Source organism: Anthonomus grandis, chromosome 9, assembly GCF_022605725.1.
Source record: "Anthonomus grandis grandis chromosome 9, icAntGran1.3, whole genome shotgun sequence".
Lineage (NCBI taxonomy): Eukaryota > Metazoa > Arthropoda > Insecta > Coleoptera > Curculionidae > Anthonomus > Anthonomus grandis.
This window is the reverse complement of record NC_065554.1, coordinates 16455404-16478632: the sequence shown is the minus strand read 5'-3', so window position 1 is coordinate 16478632 and position 23229 is coordinate 16455404. Positions and strand designations below refer to the sequence as shown.

General features: G+C 31.7%; 1 protein-coding gene across 1 annotated transcript in view; it reads right to left on the bottom strand.

The window, feature by feature from the left end:
- Positions 1-23229, bottom strand: part of LOC126740707 (uncharacterized) — a 114925-nt gene that overhangs the window by 32353 nt on the left and 59343 nt on the right. Inside the window, exons 20-27 of the mRNA XM_050446835.1 lie at positions 20868-21140; positions 17715-18076; positions 14255-14896; positions 12701-12944; positions 12440-12604; positions 6426-6954; positions 6129-6338; positions 1686-2036 (exon numbers count right to left, since the gene is read on the bottom strand). Coding sequence (XP_050302792.1) covers positions 1686-2036; positions 6129-6338; positions 6426-6954; positions 12440-12604; positions 12701-12944; positions 14255-14896; positions 17715-18076; positions 20868-21140 — 2776 coding nt within the window. The remainder of the gene's footprint in view (positions 1-1685; positions 2037-6128; positions 6339-6425; positions 6955-12439; positions 12605-12700; positions 12945-14254; positions 14897-17714; positions 18077-20867; positions 21141-23229) is intronic.

Genomic DNA, 23229 nt, shown 5'->3' with positions numbered 1-23229 from the left:
TATTTTGTCGTTGTAAAGTTACTCGACCCTTAGTAAGAAATAGTCGTATTATTTCTTACTGAGGATATAATTGCCTCACCTAGTTTATTATTTTACTGGTATGTATGATATATTGTATTTATAATGTGTAACAATAAACTTGTTACATAAAAATATGCAGGAAAAAACACTATACTCAAAGCAAAAGCCGTTTGCCTTTCACAACTCAGAATATTGTTGAAGCAAATGTTACCTCTCGAGCTATAAACTGGTCTGCTAATTTATTTGGCAAAAGTCCACAAAACGTATCATTACTAAATAAAAGATAAATAAAAAATTGCAGACTATGAAGCGGTTGAAAAATTTTTTCTATCTTGGTTCCCTAATTACTATCACTGGGAAATGTGAGAGCGAAATATTTCATGATCTATGGCAAGGTCAGCGACTACCAAGCTAAATAAAAAATGGAAAGCCAAAGCTATGAACCAAACAATAAAACTCCGCCTAGTTGATGATCTTTACCATTGCAACGTACGCAGTGGAAACATGGAATTAAAAACAAAGCAGATAAAACCCGAAAAGAGGCTTTCGAAATGTAGATTTATAGATGAGTATCGGGCAGAACACCGCACCAACGTATCCGTATTACAAGAAATTGGTCGACGTAGAAGGCTACTAATCAGAATAAACCGCATGAATCTGCAGTACCTTGGACATATAGGTAGAAGATTATAAATAATGGAACTATAATTCTAATCATAGAAGGGAAGTTAGAAGGCAAACGCCCATGCAGCAGACCTCCAACTAGATGGGTAGACCAAACAAAACCCGTAATAAATATAAGACTGCATGACGCCGAAAGGATTGCACAACATAGGCAAGTATGCAGTCAACTGCTGAATCAAATACCACTGAAGAAGGGGGATATGTTGAAGAAAGTTATCGTACCTTATGCAGAATGTGAAATTCCACTACAATGGATATTTTGCAACTATTCTAAGCATACCAACTGTCTTTGTAATCTTTTTTAAATCACCAGAACATTTTATGCTAGAGTGACCGGCATGGAGCCCGGACCTTAATCCTGTTTTGATAACTTGTGGAGAGATATTAAAGGTTTCGACATTCTTCTTTCATTTTGTTTGTTCACATAATGAAATAAGAATACTGGATAGTTATTCACAATATTTGGCATAGCCTTCGTTTATCAATATGTCAACATTTTGTAAACTCTATACCACGACGATTTGAAGCGGTAGGTATTATATATATTAGGTATTAGCGGTAATATATTTTTTGTTAAATAATTCTTTAAGCTACTGTTATTTTGACCTCGAATTGAAATGTTTCTTTCCTTTGCATTACCTACTACATACCGATTTCCTGGGTTTTCGTTATGTTGCACTGATGGCTGATATAATTTTATCCTCAACTGTATGTGAGAAAATATAGTAATTTATTTTTTTTACTTTTTTGCATACTTGAATATTATTTTTTGGCTGTTAAAACTACAGAAAAGGGGGTTGGGGACACGAATTTAAGAAAAAATATTTCTTTAGAAGTCCTTCAAGAGTATTGATGAAAAGAAGATTTCTTGCTCGAGGCATTTAAGTTTTTTCTAAGTATGTTCTGATCAATGTTTTAGCCAGTTCGTAAAGAAAACCCAAATATCACAAGGAAAAAAAAACTTATACAAAAACAATTACCAGTTTCCGATTTAGTACCTTCCTCCTTCAAACTGCTGACGCTTATCTTCTGTTCCAATGGTTTTTCAGTATCAAGACGGGTGTTTTCTAAAGGTGCTGAAGTTTTCCTCATCGGAACAGATGCTCCTGAACTTATCGGCGGAGAAACCGTATCTGGTTGACCCACCATTTGAGCTCCAGAAGAAACGTGATTTTGATTAGCGGCCCCTAGTGATTGCGAAATGACTGGTTGCGTCGGGATTTGTTGAATCGTCGGTTGATCCAACACTGGTTGGGTTTTTGGAGGTTGCGCTGCATGAGATTCTTGAGTTTCTTGCGGTGGATGTGGTGCAGTTGTGCTTACATTCTCCGCTTAGAACAAATTATTCATATGAGAATACATTTAAAAACCACAAATCCCATGTTTAAAGTAAATTGATTGTAAGTGCATCTATTAACGCCAATAAACTAAACATTCGATTTTAAATAACATATAGAGGAATTTATTATCAAAACTAAATGTGAACGTTTCTTAAGAGGGTTCCTACTCAATATGTTCTTGCTTTTTTAAAGATAAATATCTATTTACCTGTAGCAACATTGCATCTTAAACCAGCCTAAATTCTCTAGCTAATAACTAAATGACGCGAAAAGTAAAACTAACAATAACCAATGGTACAACATTAATTTGTTTGCGACCCAAGTCTCCGCCAATTAATTTAATAATTTAATAACAGGCCGGGTTAACTACGTATCCTTAACTCTACGGAAAATCTATTATTAATGGGTCGGCGCGAGTGAATAATTATGCACCTATTTTTCAATTTGTCGTCATCATCGAGGGTAATTGTTTTGTTAATTTTTAACCTGGGACATCTAAGTAATTATTTCAAGGCATGGCAAAATTAACAGTTAATAAAATAGTGTGAAATTAATGCAGGTGTTTTACAGTGAAAAGGTAATTCATGATAAATCTCAGAAATATCTATCAAATTTGATGTTTTATAAATTTTGTTATTTTTGGTAACTGGACATTTCCAGGTAATAAATAAGTAGAAATTGCTTCTCCCAACTTCTTATATCTTTACTATAAGTAAGGATTTTCTTGTTATTTTTAAGATAAAAAGTTAATATAAATATGAATCCGTAACGGATTCCTGAATAAGATACAGGGTGTTAAAATTCACAACTAAATATAAGAGATATTTACATCAAATTTCTTATACGTTAAAACGAAACAAAAAGCTATGTTTAGGTCAAAAAATGTAAGACCGTAAGTAACTCTTTTAATTTATAAGAAACAGCGGCATATCTTACTAAAAAGAAAAAACAATTTAACATATGCTACTTTTTATAGCGTGCAACTCTTTTGGCCTAAAAATACTTTTTTAGGCCAAACGCCGCCTCGTCTTAGTGCGTAGTGTTTTGCAAAGCTCAACGTTTACGAAGTTAGACGTAAATATGTTGTGCCAATTTTAAAATGTTTACGAAAATGTACATTTTATTTCTATTTTAATCCCTTGTATCTCATTAACGCAGCCTCTCCAAGATTTCCATATTTATATAAACTGTTTCCTCTCGAAGATTGCAATAAGAAAGAGAGCGTTCCTTTTGAATAGTTATTATTATTGAGATGACAATGGTTAATTCTAACGATTTTAGTATATTTTTAAATAATTTTAGTATATGATATATAACGTTGCTCTCGACAATTATATAAATTTGTAGTTTTTGAGATATCCATAACAACTTTCTTTTTTTTTTAAAGTTAGGGTTTTTTATTTGGTTTAAAAACATAAATACTTTGAATATATTTTCTAATGTTTTCTCATAAAAAAAGGCCACATCACTATTTTTTACCTTAAGACGGATTAATTTTTTTCGCTATAACGTTTAATTTAAACAATATAAACATAACACTAAAAATATTTAACCTTCTATGAAAATTTTAACAATTAAGTCTGATTTATTTAAATTGCCCATATTTCTTATTGAACTTTACTACACGAACTACAGAAATAGATTACATATTAAAACTCAAAAGAGACCAGCTGAGATTATTAAATATATCCAAAAGTCTCCTCCTTCATTCCCTGAGCACAATCTAGCATTTTTTAATTGTTAATGAAAACTGAACAAGTGTAATGGTTTGCCAGCCGGTATTAGAAATCCGGTCATTGTCAATTTCTTACATTTAGAGAAGAAAATGTCTAAAACACCGCAATGACTGTCAAATACTTTATTGATGTATACCGTAAACATGATTGTTAATGGAAAATTAGACCCGGCATATGCTTACAAAAAATTAGGCATAAGGCAATATCAATGTTACACACTACTTAACATTCCTTCCTCTGGCTTTTCATAATACTATATCGTTATTGGTCATATACGGTATCTCGTTTTAATTAAGCAAAAAATTGAAACATTCATTGTTCATGAACAAATAATTTTTTAACTTATTTTTATTTTTTTTTATTATTTTTTAACGTATTTTCTCTTTATTTTCTTCTTTTCATTAAGCAATAGTTCCAAAAGTGCGGCTGCATAGTCAATTTTTAACTGAACGTGTATATCGAACTCAATACAATCCTCCACCATCAATAATACCATACTCTGCTCTTATCCAATGTTATAGTTCATCGAGGTAAAAAAAATGAATCATTTGCCATCTGCTATTAAAATGGCAATACCGAATAGAAAATGTAGAAACAAGTCTACAAATTTACTTGTTTATGATGAATTTTATAGCGTCGATGAATACTTTGTGAACAACTTTACTATTTAACTGGAATCTGGAACGTAGTTTTTCTTCTTGTGTAAGAATTTGATTGTAACGTTTTTGTATTACTTATTTTAAAATTTTTATGAATGTCCGGGTCTTAGTTCTCCAACCCCAAATTTTATAATAATTTGTAAAGTGCAAATTCACCAAAATTTTTTATATGTGTTTTAATGCATAATATTTTATAATTAATTGTTCCTATACATAAAGACTCGTTAGTTATTTTCTGTACGTTTACTATTTTAATTTGTTGAGTTTTAAGCACTTATTTATTAAGCTAAAACATTTTTTCTTGACACAGCTTTGTCGATAATCAATAATGAGATAAGAAACCTTTTTTGACTGACTGATTCACTCATTATAAGGTCTTTCACTTAATATACCCAACTTTTAAATTTCACTCATTTTAAGTTCAACTCAAGTCATTTTAAGTTCAACAAATATCCCCTTAAACTTAAATTTTTTATTTAACGGCAGACCCAATCTACAAGAATTAAAAAAATATAAGTACAGACATATACATAATGATAAAAATGAACAAAATTATAGCAAAAAAAAAGCACGAAATAACAAATAAAGTTTTAGTCTTTTAGTCTTTTAATTTAAAGGAATTAATAGTTATAGGAATTAACAGAGTTAAGTTTACTAAATGCTCTCATTATTGAGGTGATTGGAGAAAAGAAACCGTAATTAGCATGATGAAAACGCAATCGAAACATAGCAGGATTCTGACATCTATTATTTTTATTGACATTGAATAGTAAATTTCCAAAATATTTTATTCTAACCATTTCCACATAGTTAGAATAAAAAGGTGACCGTATAGGCGAGACATATTCAAGCCCAGAACGAACAAGTGAAAAGAAGAGCATTTTATCTAGTCTAGTCTAGTATCTCAGAGAATGACCAAATGAATTGCTTAAGCATTTTTTATTATTACGCTCCAAATCATTACTTACTGACTATAAAAAAATACTATCAACATCAGCTTGTAAAAATTGCACATCAATTGCAGAAAACTTTTACGTACAATTTTAGGTCGTCTCCCAGTAATACAAATTCCGAATGATAAATAACACAACAAAGGTCGTTAATCAATAGAACAAATAAAATTAGCGTTATGTGGGAGTCTCCACCCGAAAATACCCGAATTCCTTCAGAAACAATGTGTTGTTTTGTACGCACCAACTGAATACGATTCGATAAAAATTCATCAATAAACTTTCAAAAACTTACTACTATCTACCCGACTATGGTTCTCAAAAGCGTCCAAAAGTAGTACCGATATGTAAGCAGATCAGTTACGGTAGATTTACCATCAGAAAAACCGCGTTGCTGATGTATAATTAAATTCCGACTACGCCATGAGAGCTGTTGGGCAAAAAGGCTGTCAATAATTTCTGTAAATTTCAGACTGTATACTTACACCCGTTTTACACCCTTCTTTTAACTGTTTTGTCGAATATTTAGTGTTTGTGACGAGCTTATATTTTAAAAATTTTTTTTAATGTTTAATTTTGAGTTATAAGTTGTGGCTCCTAAACTTGATTAATGTACAATTGACAATTGGCACTGAAAATGGTTTAAGGATCGAAAGCACTTTGCCTGTTTAATATATTGCTCGAAAACAAAAACCGCTTTTCATTTCCAAAAATATAATATTCAATATTCATTTTTACCTGGACTTTTCTGTAAACTCTCCTCAACACTAAAATCTTTGTCTTTGGGCATATCCAACTGGCCACTCAACACGGGACTAACCAAAAATCTAGAGATCTTTCTTTGGGGCGATTTTGGAAGGCTCGCTTCTGGTTTTTGCTCTTTACCTTCTCCTTCAAGATTAATTGGGATTACTCGCTCTGTGGGGTTTGTGGTTTGTAGACCTTCAGCTAAGGAATAAAGGCAAAATGAATTTTTTAAAAATATGTTTATTAAATCTGCCCAAAATACTTAACAGATCTAAAACTAAGCCTTACCTTCGTTAGAGATATTTTTATTTAAACTCTCTTCTTGCGTTTCATTAGGTTTTTTCTGATCATTATCCACACTCATTACAAACACTTTAAGGTTCACTTTCTGACCCGGAATAAGAGGAGGGGCATCTTTATGCATTAAACTGTTTGCCAGTTCAGTTTTAAAAGCATCTGTATGATCTATTGCATCTTCTTTATTTTGTTCCGGGGCAATTACTTCCTGAGGTACAACAGTGGAAGTTTCTTGGGGTGCCATCACGCAACTATCCTTTGAATAGCATACATTAGTGTGTTGCAGATTACACTGCCCTCCCTTAGTATTGCTATTGTTGGTTATATAAGTATGCTCGGGAGTGTATTCCGACGCAGTACTGGTTTTTCTAGAAACAGTACCGCTGGAATTTAAACTTTCTCTACAGTACCTTAAGTTCTGATATAGCGTATCGGCCAATGTAGTTTTAATCGTTTGAAAATCTTGAATTGAATTCTGATCCATTTTACTAGTGAGTAAGCCAGAACTCGTTTCGTCCCTCTGAAACAATAAAATTATACTTTACTATTGAAAAAATCATCGATTGTTGTAAATAAACTGTCTAAAAATCAAAAGCCCAACAAACTAAACGCTGAAAATCCACATTATGAAAAAAATATTTAATTAAAATCACTGCTATGTGTCTCATCTGACTAGGATATCATCAGACCTATAAATAGTTCCTATCATATCTTGAAAGATGTAAATTTATAGCGGAAAAACTTACCAACAACATTTTTATGAGACACTCAATATAAACATTAACAAGGTTAATAAATACGAGTGGTGACATATAACTATAACATTTACTTATGAACACAAGAACATTATTTAAATTTGACATGGAAGAAATATATTTTTACCAAATTGTGTTAAATGAAAGACTTTCATTTAACACAATTTGGTATTAAAATGTTATTTAAATTGTTAAATATAAGATGGGTGCGAATATAAATCTGTCATTTACACAGGATAAATCTGGACTTTTAAAACCCTTTCCAATCTCAATTGTCTCAGTCAGATCAAGTTAATTAGTCTTGTGCTGATGATGTAAGAGTTTTATGTTTGAGGAAATTACAATTAGAGCCAAGGAGATGGTTAGCAAAAGAGGACTTTGTAATAGTAACTACCTAAATAACCTAAAGCCTCTTCCTACCGGACTAACCAACATAATATATTGCTGGACATTGGTCACATCTAATTTCAAAAATACACGATAAAATCTTGTTTTTCTCCTCTTGCCATTTTTTCAACATAAAAGCAAAATTTATTAAAAGTACAGATAATTTACCCCCATCATCTTCCACAGGTGTTTATGATATTATATGACGTGACCAATGTCCAATTTATGTTGGCAGTCCAGTAGAAAAAATCTAAATATATCTAACATCTAAATATATTAATAAGTAAAGAGCACAGTTTAATAAATATCAAAATACAAATAATAATTATTACAAAGTTCTCTTTTGCTAGCCATCACCTCGATTCCAATTATTTGATTAAAGCATAAGTCTTACACTAACACAAGAAGAGAGACAATGAAATTTGGAATTGATCGCGTGTAAATGAAACTTTTACATTTAATATCCATCTCGTTTTTAACAACTTAAATAATAGGAATTGACACAATTTCTTACATGTAACTTTCGCATGCAATTTGGAACTGGGTTCTTTTGTCAAAAGTACATGTTGTTAATCTTATATATAAGAATTTTGTTATTATTTGTTTGTTGTGTCGTAAAATATTTAGATTATAAATTTATCTTAAAAATATGATAACAAAAATATTTTCAGATCTGATGATGCCCTAGTTGGACGAAACATATATAAATATTTTTATGATAGTGGAGATTTTAAGCATTTGTTTTATAATACTTTGATAAAAAAATAATTTTTACTGGCAGTTTGAAAGGGTTGTTACCATACTTACAGATCTGTGCCGTCTATGGGTTTTTTTATGTGGATGTCTCGTCAAAGAACCATGTCTAACCTTTTAGTTTCCAAACGCAGCATTAAAAAAAATCCTCCGTTAATTAAAAACAATTAGAGGGTAATACCAATAAAAAGATAAGCAACATCTATCTCAATAACTACCATACTCTACTCAACTGGAATTTGTGAGCTTTTTCTGACAAATTAAAAAAAAAACTTTCAAGGCAAGCCAACAGGCTAAAGTCACAAATATAACTTTCAAAATTAAAAAAAAAAAGTGCTACCGCTAACTACGACTTTTCCTTCATTGATCGTACCTTATGGCCCTCCCTACTACTCGCCTCATATTTGACACATTCGGGGATCTGATCAGGACGCAATTTTAACTCGTCCATCACTTGCTGCAAATGACTTCTCAACTTCTCGTGCTGGCCGGCTTTCAAGAGATCCTGTTTGGTCATTCCCTCGATAATATCGCTTGGGGTTGTATCGAGCCGATTGAATTTAAAACTTATGGTTTGCTGCTTTGAAACCAAACGACATTCAACGGTGCCGTCCACATGAACGGCGTCCACTAAAAGCTTATGGCGTAAGGAGGAGCGTTTCGTCGTGCGTCGTTTAGGTGGATCTTGATCGGCACCCGTTGATGACGAGTGATCCTTTTGTATCAGATAAAATGGTAAAAAAAGCTTAAATTTTATTTAAATAAAATTTGTGACGGAGCTTCACTAGAGCTCATTTCATAAAAAAGTAAGAAAACTTTATTCGTAATTGACTCTTTTTTGACGTATTCAAATATTTTATCACTGTGGATTTATTAGAAAATTGCCTTCATTTTCTGATTTTAAATGGGAAACCGAGGTATATTTTTACACTTTTAATACGCAAATTTGGAGGTAATTTAAAAACTGGTACGAATCTCAATCAATAAAGTAACTTTTATGCATCAATAAAAAATGTGTCCAGTTTAAAATAAAGTACATGAGGATACATATTGAAATCCGTTAAAGATACAGGGTGGACCAAATAGCGAAAAAGGTGCGAAATTAAGTGCCTACAAATTATCTGTCATCTACTTCTTTGAGTTCGGAATAGCAGCAGATATACAGAGAAAAAAAGAAAAAAAATGTGTTTTATTAAATCCTTTATATCTTGTTTATTATAAAAGATACAATAAAGAAAATTTCCGAGTGAGAAATGACTGTGAATTTGAAAATAAAGTAAAAATTGTGTATTGAATGAGGTCGAAGTAAACTTTTATTTTTATTATGAGCGCCATATTAAATTTTGCATTTTCAAATTCTCTTTAGAAATGTTCTCAACTATGTATGTCATGTTTATATTCGATCGAGATAAATAATTAAAATTCACAAAATTAAGATTTCATAGTAGTTTTGATACTTCTTTTCAATTTCCCCATAGTGATGTTTGCTGTCTGTTTTAATTACCTAGGTAACTGTCATAGTACAATTTAAGAATGTATTGTGAATGGTGAGTTTCAAAATGAATAACAGTTCAAATTATGAAAAAAAAACGATATGTTGCAATGTATGATTCTGTGCCGTTAAATAAAGCGGAAAAAAATAACGAGAACTTTAATTTCAGATGAAAATCCACGTCAAAACAAAACCATCAAGTTAGACACCACGGTGGGTTTAGATTTAACATCTGGTTAGGTACTGCGGGTACCCACATTGTTGAGCCTTTCTTTTTTAATGAGAACTTAAAAGAGATATTCGAACCTCTTACAAACTAATGAACACATCTCGTGAGAGTAAAGTCCAGTAGCTACCCTGCAAAACTTGTATTTCCAAGACGGCGCTCTGCCTCATAATGAACATATTATCACAGAATTTTTAAATAACGAATTTCTCAACAAGTGGGTAGGCAATCTAAGACCAGTAGCATGGCCTGCGTGAACTCCCGAATTAACACCGCTTCATTTTTTTACATGTGATTTCATAAAAAATCCGGCACTTTTTACGTCTTCATCACGAACTACATTGTAGGTTCATTTATATTTATTCAAAAATGTGTTACATAATATTCATTTCATTGGCGAACGCTTCTCTAGGCAGAGGAACAACTAAGCAGTTTGTAAAAGAGGGAATTGAAAGAGGCAAATTTATAAAAATAAGAATTACATTATCGGTAGTGGTGGGCGTAAGATATATTTCAAAAATAAGTTTGCTGTTTGCTAGTGACAAGAAAATGGCAAACTATTACAACAAATACTATGGAAATATTGGGCTCGATTTGTTTAATGAAATTAAAGAACAATTGGAAATAAATTATAAATCCTAAAACATTATTTAATTTCCTACATTTCCTGCTTAAAAAATAACTGTGGATCAGGTTCAGATGAAATCGACTCTAACTGTTACACCTTTTTATAAAGTAGCAGACAATCATTAATTTTTCTAAGCTATTTGAAAAATGCCTAACAGACAAAATTATCAACCACCTTCAAAGCAATAATATCTTGTCGAATAATTAATTTGATTTCAAAAGTGGTCTAAGTATTGAAAATGCAGTTTGTGAATTTGTTAAATTATCTGAGTGAACGGCAACAGTCGTGGTCGAAAACCGAGAAATAATAATGACCCATTAAATACAAAAATCGTTATGGTACAAGGATCCGTTTATTTATTAATTTTCAATTCATTAACTCTCCTACGGGTATTATTTGGTGGACCATTTATCTCCTATACTGATAACACCAATAATTTTTGAAGATGTATGGACTCAAGTAAGAGAGAGAACTATTCATGATGTCAATATTATTAAAAACTGGCTAGATAGCTTTAAATTAAATTTAAATTCCTCCAAAACAAATAATATGGCCGTTTCTCTTACTGCTATTAATCGTCCCCATTTTATTGAACTCTCTTTATTCGTTAGGAGTTGTACAAAACTCTTAAAAAATTATATCCAACAAATAAAAGTTACTTCACCATGCTCAACAATACTCAAATTTCTAGTGTTCGATCGCTTTTTGTTTATTCTTCTTATAATTTGTTAAGTCTTCTTATTCATAAAAACTTTAAAATTAGACAGTATGTTGATCACCCTCATGAAACTAAGTCCAGAATCAATAAACATTTAATAATTCCAAATAGTAATACCAACTCTTAATTGAGATCAGTAAATTATCTTTTCCAAAAATGTATATCTTACCACCATAAAGAACATAACAAACTTAAAAAAAATCGAGCAATTGTAATATATTGTGGAAAAAATTGATGCATTGTTCGAGTTTTTTATTGATAGATTGTTTTATAGATATAGCAAGTAGTAATTTGATAATGTATCTAATAACTTATTACTTTTTATATTACATTGTATATCTATATTACAGTGATGTACACATACAGGGATTCAGTTCCCTAGCTGCATGCCTAATCCAGTGTTATACATGTAATCTATAAATCCATCATATATTTGAATTGATCAAATGATTGATTGTACTGTTTAATTAGGTCAAGAAAAGGCAAAATACCATCTTGTTCTTCTTCAATGGTGAACGAAATATTTGGATGTAAAGAATTTACAAAGACAAGAAAATTTGGTAAATCTTTCTCCCTGCGACTCGAAACTATAAAAATATTATCCGCATACCTCTTATATAAATCATACCTCTTAATAAATAATACCTGTTCTATATATATCTGTAGGAGGGATGCTGGGAAAAAGATATTTCTTTATCCAAAGAAATAAATTTAGATCCTCTAGGAAAATTAAAATTTTTTAAGATTTTAGAGATCTACAGAATTCTTAGTCGAATTTTTAAAGTTAGTCACGTCTCTCAGAATGCTATTTAACCAAGAAGAGATGTTATGAGACAGTAATTGTGTATTTTTTTTTTTCGTCAAATTTGTATCTTGGTCTGCTTGTGAAGAAGAAAGGATGAGATTTTTGCATTAAATAAAAGTAATCTTGGTTTTTTTAATATTGATCAAGTAAGTTTAAAAAGACGCATAATTTAGCCATAAAATAAATAAATCAATACTTAATCCTCCTTTTCATTTTTATCAAAAAAAAGCAAAATAATTACCTGTTCAGACACGGACAAATCAAGATCATCCATATTCTGCTGAACATGTCCAGGACTCGTTTGCTGGTTCGCCATTCCTGACCCCTGTTCCGCATTTAAAGCCGGTTCACCTTGAATAAATTGCCCTCCATGATCTGCCACTGACTCATTTCTTGCAGAAGAATCCTTAAAATTCCATAAAGTTAATTACAAGAATAATAAAACATCAAAACCAATATTAGGAGCTTTGCATCTGCTCTGCTTCAAACACATCTTACTAACCTCTGTTATCTGACCCTGATGTAAAAACTCCTCGGCAATAATCTGTTGCTGTAACTGATTATATTCCAAAGGACCAGACGGTTGGGAGATGGTCGATGACCTCCTATGTTCTAATGTTTGATCAAAAGTAGGCATAGGGGGCAATGAAGTAGTAGAGGCTCTATGTTGATCTTTTACACTTTGAGCAGCTAATTTTTGTTGTAGTTGTTCTAGGTTCATTGGCGGGATATCCGTTGTTGATAACCTAAAAGCGGTCACGAAAAATATTTAAAAAAAATACATCAAATTAAACTAAAGTGTATATCAGAAATGTGAAGAATAATCAAATGGGGAATTGCGTCCAGTGTGGTTGAATTTCGTGATAGTATGTATTGAGGCTCATTGAAAATAGATTGATTAAAAAAGTCTTTAAAGTTGAAGGCTTTACAAAAATCCAAATACACTGAAAACTTAAGAAACAATTTCATTATTCTTAGTTTCATAAGAAAGCTGACGAGTTTAGTTACTAAAAAAGACTCTACAAGTTTCGTTGTACATAAAGCCATTATAAAGTTATTGAGTAGAATGGATTTAAAAAAATCTTAATACACCAAATTCTCTTTTTACGCGATAGATGCGCTCCAAAAAAAATTTGTAAAAAGAGAATTAAGTTAAACAATATCAAAAAAAAATTCCCCAAAGCCGCTCATTCTTTATAGAGTCTGGTTCTTCATTTTACAGTAATATTCCTAACCTCGACTTTTCCTGGATATTATTATATTTCCCTCAAAGTAATTGAAAAGCTTTGTTTGTCGAATCTCGTTGTATTTGCTCTATGAAAGATTCAAAAGAAATATTTCATAAAAATCGTATTAAAACAAGACAATTTGTGCAAAGAGACTTGGTTGACGGTGTACTGTTAAAGGCTTAGCAAAAATCTAAGTTTCAATACTTCTGTAAAGATTTTGTTGATTTTACGAAGGTTCACTGAAAACTGATAAGTTACCTTATTAAAAAGGTATCCAACAATTATTTCAGGCACTTTGGATAAAACGATGATGGAAAAGAGATGGGTAGGAAATGTTTTCCCTAAAAATATTTTTAGGAGGAAAGTGCGATACAGTAATTAAAAGTAGTATTTAAATGTGGTATAATTCAGTTTAGCACTTATCAATTATAACCTAAAAAATTAATTAATTATAATCTGGTCTTAAATTTTAAATTACTATCATGTAAGGCAGAACAAGTGGACACAAAAGTCTCATTTATTTTACTCTACGGCTTTAAACAACAGAAAAAAATATTTTTTTTTCAGAAAAACCTTATATTAGGCATAAATTTTTTGTTAACTTTGTTAAATTTATATTTTTTCCAAACCTGCACTATTTTTAGTAGTTATAAATGAGACATCAGAGAACAATAGGCACATAAATTGATCCAAAAAGAGGTGATACTAACTGCACGAGAAAAAAGATTTTAGCAATGAAACAATGCCAAACTATAGAAGTGGCATAAATTATTGGCGAGTCCATTTATATATATAATAAGCGTTTATAATACTATAAAATATCTTACCGATGACCCAACTGTTGCCCCTGCGGAACTTGTCCAATTTCCTGGACCAAATCGCCAACTTGCAAAGGCGCTTGCTGTGGCTGCACGGCAATTTGTTGCGGTTGCATAGGAATTTGCTGTTGTGGTTGCTGAACCGGAATTTGCTGCTGCGGTTGCTGAACCGGAATTTGCTGCTGCGGTTGCTGAACTGGAATTTGCTGCGATTGTTGCATTGGAACTTGCTGCGGCTGTTGGACAGGAATCTGCTGCGATTGTTGGACAGGCATCTGCTGCGGTTGTTGTATGGGAACTTGTTGCGGCTGTTGTATAGGAATTTGTTGCGGTTGCTGCACAGGAATTTGCTGTTGTTGCGGCTGACTGGGCAACTGTTGCATTTGAACCGAAGGCAAAGCAGCAAGAGGTTGCTGCTGTGGTAAACTTTGATTTTGAGCAGGATTTTGCGTTTGCATATATTGTTGCTGATACATTTGCTGATCAACACTCTGTTGCTGCATAAATTGAGGGGGTTGGTTTTGTTGTTGTTCTATCGGGGGTGTCGCATAAGATTGCTGAGATTGTTGACTGAACTGCTGATTATATACTGGCTGTTGTTGCGGACAGGGAATCTGTTGTTGTGGTTGGAAGTTTTGAGATTGCTGATAACTATAAAATGATGTTCTCTTTTTATACCTAATTAATCTAGTTTCTTTTGAAAAGTTTTAATAACTTTTTTCTTCTAATATAAAGCACTTTTAGTTATAAACACTTCTTCAAAATGATCTAGGAGACAAAAAAAAATCCGTTTTACTTATAGATGAAAAAGTTTAATCCCAAGATATATTGCGTATATTATTTGTTAGACAGTCCTTTGATTATACCTTATCACATTCACCATATTAAGTTATTCTTATTGATAATCACTAAACACGTTTAAAAACTTCAAGCCGTATTGGTAAACTGAAAAATGTAACCAGTGCAATTTTTGCTGCAAAGGAGTAGATTACATGAAATCAATCTTTACGCCAAACGTCCCATTAGAGCTTCTCCCGTGCAAATCGCGCGAGAAGGTAAGGATGGACCGACAAACATCAGGAAAGCATGAATGGGCATACTGATGAATTAAGATTGGCCTTACGTCCTGATTGAAGAAGGCCGAAGCTGTGGCGAACACCTGGCAACGCGTCTCGCTTTGAAAACTATTCAAGAAGTTGACAGATACCAAGACGGAACTTTGTGGTTTATTTGGGTGTGTTGATAAGTTTTTACGAGAGTAACACAGAACATATAATATGGTTTAGTGGAGAGGTTTAAGGACTCGGTTACTGAGTCCTTAGTCTCAGTTACTGAGACTAAGTTTGCCTTTGCTAACCACCTCCTATCATCCGGTCACTCTTTTTCTGTCAATGAATCTACTTTGTTGCATCAAGGTAAAAAGGGTGGGTCTTTTGAAAGGTTGGAGAACTAGTTATAGAGAAAAAAAGGAGCCCTGTCTTGGTTTGTGTAAACGACGTTTTCAATCTTCAGGAACATTAAATAATACAACTTTTCATATAAATATCACTATGATTTATTATCTACAAGCCCCATTTAGTGGAATGTGTTAAGCACTTGCCAATGGCGCGCTAGTATACCGGGTTGTAGGTTCCGGCCTGGGTCTGGTCAAATATTTTGGCTTTTTATAATATATTTAGTATTTTAAATTTACCGGCATAAACACAGTTTGGCTAATCAGTTTTCTATTTTTATATTTAAACGCTTAGCACATCCTGTAAGGCACGATGACGTCACGTCGATGCTGTAGGCGCAAAACAGTGCAACAATGGCTGCTTAAAAAAAATTAAATCGCGATGTCAATTTTTGCATTTTAACTTGCACTAAAGTTGCAAATTACAATTTAGTACAATAAATTGCCATGCAAGACTATAGCAAATAAGGTGGTTGTGCTAAATAGACAATATCAGTAAGAGAAATCCCTGCTGGATGTAATTGAGGAACCACATGTAAGTGTCTTTCCATTTTTACCTTGAGCGTTTGATTCCGGTCCTTTTTGCATATTTCCTTCTGTCAATATCGCCCTGTTCGTGGGTCGGAATAGACTGAGATATCTTCTTTTGTACTTCCTCTTAGTTTTTTTAGATTGTAGGGTCATTTTGCACCGATTTATCTTCGTGATGATTTGGTGTATCGGTTATATCGTATGTTATACCATAATCTTGAAATGTTCCTTAGTTGTCTAAGTACATTTTCTATTACTTTTTGCACTAGGTTATGTATGTTTTGTTTTATGATCAATTAAATTTTTTTTTAATTTTTTCTAAATTATAATAAAATATGCAATCCACTTCTTCTATCGAATTAAATTCGCAACTCGGCGACACCAGAATCCCTAGTGTGCACGCATTAAAGTTGCTATTTTTTAAAGATGTGATTTTCAGAAGCTGTATATTAGGTACTTATTTTTATTTTACATGGTAATTTAAATTGATTATAATGTTTTATTATTTTTATTTAGATCTGATTACGCCTTTATTTTCTATTTAAATATATGCATCGATGATAAATAAATAAGTATTTGATATCGAGAATTTTGACCAAACTTGTAGTTTTCTTTAAGGGTTTGGGCTGGAGTTTCGATAGTTTTGCGAACTAATCTGGTTTCCATTCAAGGGAAGAGTTGCAGAACTATATGCAAGAGCAATGGATACAAATTAAGCAAAACGACATTGACAATTTAGTTAAGAGCATGGCAAACTGATGCTGCGCAATTAATAATATTAGAGGTGATCATAGACTCTAGATAAAAGACTTTTTCTTCTCTATTGACTTTTTTTATTTCGAATTTTCGTTATTTTACTTCTTTAAATTTTCATACAGAATTCAGATGTGTATAATATCAATATTTTCCAAATAAATGTCCAAATTTTCATTTAGTTGTCATTTAATACCTTTTTCCTCTAGACCATGTTGATGAGTGTATTTAGAGATACGTAGTTAGTAGTACGTAGGTATGCATAGCTTGACCAAGTGTTAAATATCGACCAAGGACAATGACACTGGACAAAAGACTCTGCGAAAAAAATTGGGGGATAGTTACCTATTAGACATTGAAAACACTATTGCAATAAAGTAATTTACTTGAATATTATACCCTTCAGCCATTTATAATGTCACTTCTAAAAATATATACAGTTGGTAGGCAACTTATTTACCTCACACCTAACGTGCATCGAACTTTATTTGATACGGGCTATAGATCAATTTTAAAATAGTGTCTTGCGAAAATTAGATCTGTATCATAATAGGACTGACTATATGAATTTTTAAGGTCATGCAAAATTAATCCGCGATTTCCTAAAATTATTAATTTAGCTTTTGGGTTAAGTTATGCATAACTACCTCCAATTAAGAGGGTTTATTTTTTAATTCTTTATATTTTTAAAGATTAATCAATCATCAATAAGAAAAAAAAAGCGGGACTTACTGCTGAGATTGCTGATATTGTTGTTGTTGTTGCTGCTGCTGTTGCACAAACTGTTGTTGTTGCTGATTCATATCCGGTTGCGGGTATTGTTGATATTGCTGCTGTTGTTGCGGATCCGGATAACTTTGCTGCGATTGATACGTTGCCGGCTGGTAATTTTGATTCGCAGGTGGTGGTTGATAGTTCGGCTGTTGCGCAATATAGTTTTGTTGGTGCTGGTAGTTTTGAGGCTGTTGTTGTTGCATTTCAATTTGGCTATCGACGCTCAGTCTGTGCTGTTCCGAATGATTAGCCGAATGTAAAAGCTCCGGTTGCGATATTGACTTGAGCGCTGTATTTTCTTGGCTCTGGGTGCCAGCAACCTTTGAAAGAATTGAAAACCAATAAAATATAATAAAATTATTAGTCTAGTTTGCAAGTTTAAAACGGTTTATTTTTTCGAGATTTTCCATAACATAATTAGCACATAATTAGAATTATTATTAATTTACAAAGAATGTTACATTTCAGAGATTTCCAGTTAAAGAATCGGCAAAAAGGCGTCCCGAATATATAACCACCGTTTAACCATAACATCTTTAGAGAAAGATATTATGCATTCCAAAAATTCTAAAATCGATAAATATAAACTAACGTTCGAGAAAGAACTGAAAGTGGCCAAATACGTTTATATAAGAAACCTATTAAACTTCATAATTTAAGTTTGCCTAGTATAAACTAATTAATAACCTGCCAGTGTTATATTGTGATTTGATTATATAAAACTTAACTAAAACCAACAAGGCATATCCACTTTCCTCTCCACAGATTTTTTTCTGCCTTCATTAAATACATTTGTAGGGCAATATATTGTAATACATTTTTTAGGTTGCTGCCTAAACACGGTGTAATCAGATATCATCATCAATTCCTGAAAACTGTCATCATCAATCATTGCAAATGTTACTAATTTTCCAAGAATTAAACAAAACATTACCAACACACTCACAGCTCTTCATTTTTTAGTGTATTGGTACCATTTAGTTCCCAAAGGTTTAATCACAGCCATCTTCAGAATTCATGATATTGTATGCCAACCAAATTTAATGATTTGCATCATGATCAATTATATCAATTGATTTTCCCAATTTAAATTAATAAAAAATAGAGTTCAATCCTAGGGTTACAACCAAAACATATTTTTCTCAAATTATTTTCATTATGAATGAACCACAAGACAATCGATTTTTTTATAGAAATAGTTTTAATTTCCATCATAATTAAAATATTTCATAGTCATATTCTTCAAAAGTGAGTTTTTTGACTGCATGTAATGTGTTTTGTTTCTAAACCAATGATATATTTTTTTTTTAAATAAGCCTTTTATGAAACAAAATGGTTTCTTGAAATCGAATTTCTACTAGCAGTAAATAAATCTAACTTACTAACTACACATTTAAAAACTAGTCTTTCTAGTATATAAGACAAACTTTAAAATGTAAAAATGTATTATTTTCTTCACAGCATTTTTGTTAAATTAGGAGGCAGTAAAATTCAATCATGTACTTAAAAAGAAACGACAACATTGTACTATGTGTTTTGGTTTTATTGATATTAAAATCATTTAGACTTCTTGTTGAATATGTGTGAATTTCGCCCCTCAGTAAAAGAAATTCATCAGAATTTGCTGTTAGCACTACTTTTTTCTACTTATAAATAAAAAATATATCGGTTGCAACTAAGAATTGTCCTCATACCTATGTTATGCAATATTTGCAATGATTGACACTCAATAATAAACGAAGTGGGATTCTTTTAAAGACAATTAGTCTTGCACATAAAGATAAATATTTGCCAATTCCGTTGGAGACAAAGTAGAGAAAGTTTTTTTTTAATATACTCAAAACGTTGTCTTATTTAAATCCAATACATTTTGAATATTCACTTAATATTTTGAATGCTTAGATTTTTAATTTTATGATAAAAATGGATTATTCGAATACTAAGCATTACTTGAAAACGGTAACTCGATTCGTCAAGCGAGAACAACTCTGGTCTGTCATCTGTCTTTATATCGCGAGTACGTAATTTTGAATCCGTAAAGCTAGGTTTGATAATATGATGTGAATTTTGGACAATAATTCTTTAAACCACTTTATGCCACCTTTCTTAAGACCATACCATTTAAATTTCCTAGATAATAAATCTCTAATCTATAATTTTAAATGTCCTTTCTCAGATCAAAAAACAGTCATATCTCATTCAACAACAAAAACGTATTTATTATTATTAACTTTTTGTTTCCATTTGGATATTAGGAGTTGTATAGCAATTTTAAATGGGTGGTCCTTTCGGATCCCTGATTAATGTTTATTGAAATATGAAATAATTTGAATAAATTGTAAAATGCCTTTTCAAGTATCTTTTCAATACTGTGTTAATAATTTAACAACTGTATTATTGATTCATATATATGACACATCAGATTTACTTTAACTATTTGGTGCAGGTGTAATTGAGCTAGTCATTAGGAAAATGTGCACTTTTGAGTTTTAATTTATAAAATTAAGAAATGCATAACAAGTTGTCTGACATTTTTTTTTTAAATTGAAATATACATAATATATATTTTTCAAGATTTTTAATGAGCTAATCCTATTTGTTTTAGCCCATCAATTGCTAAGGGCTCAAATTTAAACTATACAGCATTTAGATGCAAATATAATTTGATGTCATATTATTAAATTGTATTTGATTTTTATCATGACATAAAATCCATATTATCAATTTGTGGATCGAGATCTAGATAAGGAATTATTAGCAAATGTATATATAAAAAATTTTTGCTAATTTATTCGAATTTCTTTTTGACACGCCAAAAAGCATGACTTTTTCAACTTGGATAAATCATTCTCTCCCACAGAGTAATATTTATAATACTAGACTTTGTATAACTCCTCAAATCCCGATAATATTGAAACAAGCAGTTATCAATTTTGTACTTTAAATTTATTTTATGGGCTCTACCTATTCAATATCACTTAATTTGGTTGCCTGTTGTCACCCCATAACTAGGTTTTACATCTTTATACATATTCAAAATAAAAATAAATTTTTTAGATAAAAAAATCCAATATCATGAACTATAACCAAAAAAAAAGAAAGAAATCTTACCTGTAGATATTCGGCATGTTGCGCAACGCCTTCCGCGACATAATTCTGTTGAACGAACTGCGTGGGCGCAGTTTGTTTATGAACGATCGGTTGTGACTGTATTTGAGGATCTACCGAGGACTGCCTATGCACCTGCGCGTTGGGCGAGGACTGCATCTGAGTTTGATCGGGTGCGGGCTGTTGAGGCTGAACCGGTTGGGTTTGAATTGGCACATTTTGCGGCTGACTTTGGATTTGTGGCTGCGTCTGTTGGTATATTATGTTTTGCTGTTGCTAAAAAATATATCATCACTTTCTATACTGTCACAATTTTATGATAAGAACAAAAAAGTATCATCGATTTCTCACTAATCGTTTAGAAATATTAGAAAAATCCATTGCTTTATTATAATTATTATTTATGTAAAATGATCCTTGTTTACGAACGGGAATTTGCCACGAATAAAAAAGATAGGATTTTAATAAAAATCTGTGTGCTACATTAATCGATTAAAGCAAGACAAATTTCAGCTATGTTCAACCCAGTTACTGTAAGATTTATATATTTTTTCACCGCATTACAATTTCTCGGCATAGCCTGACTTTGTCACTTTTGTAAATAAATTTACTTCTTTTGAATTTAAATTCAGGACCTCCTACATGTCGGATCAATAGCAACTACGCTAAAAAAACTGAAAAGCAAAAAAAAGAGCAGATCTGTTTCTATCTCGGAATTTTTTTCTTGCAGACGACCTAAAACTGTACAAGTGATAAAATTCACAATTGTTGCGCAACTTTTGCAAGCTGTTGTTGATAGTGTTTCTTTAAGGTCAGCAAATAGTTGCATGGAGCTTAATATAAAAAAAGGTTAAACATTTCATTTGGCCGTTCTCTGAGATTAGCTGTAAATCGTTACAATAAATGGCTTAGTTCTCTAATCTGTTACTGCCGTTAGATATTTCGGTATGTTACTGGTCAGTGAATTGAAACTTTGCGTCTCATTATGAGATTGTAAATAAGGGTAATATTGATTTTGTTGTGAGTAACTCTGGTAAATTGTCTGTATTTTGTTTCAAAATGCTCTACTTTTCAATTGTTCGTTCTGTGCTTGAATATGCCTCGCCTGTATGGTCTTCTTTTTATTCTAAGCATGTCGAAACAATTGAAGCCGTTCAAAAAGCATTTCTTAACTTGCGTTCCCTAACTTTCAAGGCTCACATTGAAATTTACCATACATTGAAAATAACAATAAATCATATATAAAATATCAATAGTTTTAGTAGGTAGTTAGAGTACTCGTTATAGTTTAGTCACAATCTCTAAACTATTAAAATGGATTGTTTTATTGTCCTAGTACTTTAGAAAACTCTGCTATATTTCGTTTGCCTTTTCATCATGCTATTTACGGTATATTTTCCCCAATCACCAGAATGATGAGAGAATTTAACGAACTTAATCTTGACCCTTTCGTAGATAACTCTCGTAATTCATTTAAATTAAAACTTTGGACCTAAAAGACTAAAATTGTCTTTAATATTACTTCTTGATCTTTCTAGACATTTGATAGTATCAAAATTATACATTACATTTAGACACACTTAAGACTATACAGAACACTAAACAGGACGAACAGTTTTTAAAAAGGGGAGCACGTTAGTCTTCCTTGTGTTTTGTTTACATTTTATTGTAATAATCTAAAAATAAATTGCTTTGAATACATCTAGTTTGATTAATTTGTATTATCCTTTGAGCAACACAGCCACTTCCCTCTACTTATTATTATAATTTTTATGTATATGTATTCTGTTACACTAAACTATGCAGTGTAAATGTGATCGTATCCTATCGGCCAGAAATCATGTAAGATATTTGGGTTTTTCTCTTGATAGGAATTTGGGGTATGAGAGTCATACAGATGATGCTGTTGGAACGATCCACAAAACCATTTACAAATTATATACCAATCACGAGTCAATTTTAATGTATGCCCGATCAAAATTGTTACCAAAAAAACTAAAAGATTTCCATCAGACTTACTTCAAAAACAAACAAACCTTTTAATAATAAGACAACTATATATAAAAAAGTTCTTCGATACAAGAAAAAGAGAGAAAAATATAAACAATTAATTTTACATACAGTTGCGACACGATCAGTTGATAGGGGAAACTTAATGGTGCCACTGGCATACTTCACAGCCTCCCAAAGACATATAATGTTCATTGGGGTAAGAATTTACATCCACTTGCCAAGCAAACTAAAAAATGTTCCTAAACTAAATTCTAGTTATTTAAATAAAATTTCTACCTGGATAAAGGATCAAGGCCACCAAATATTCTCCAAAATTTACGATGTAAGGGTGAATTGATGTTGGATATTAGTT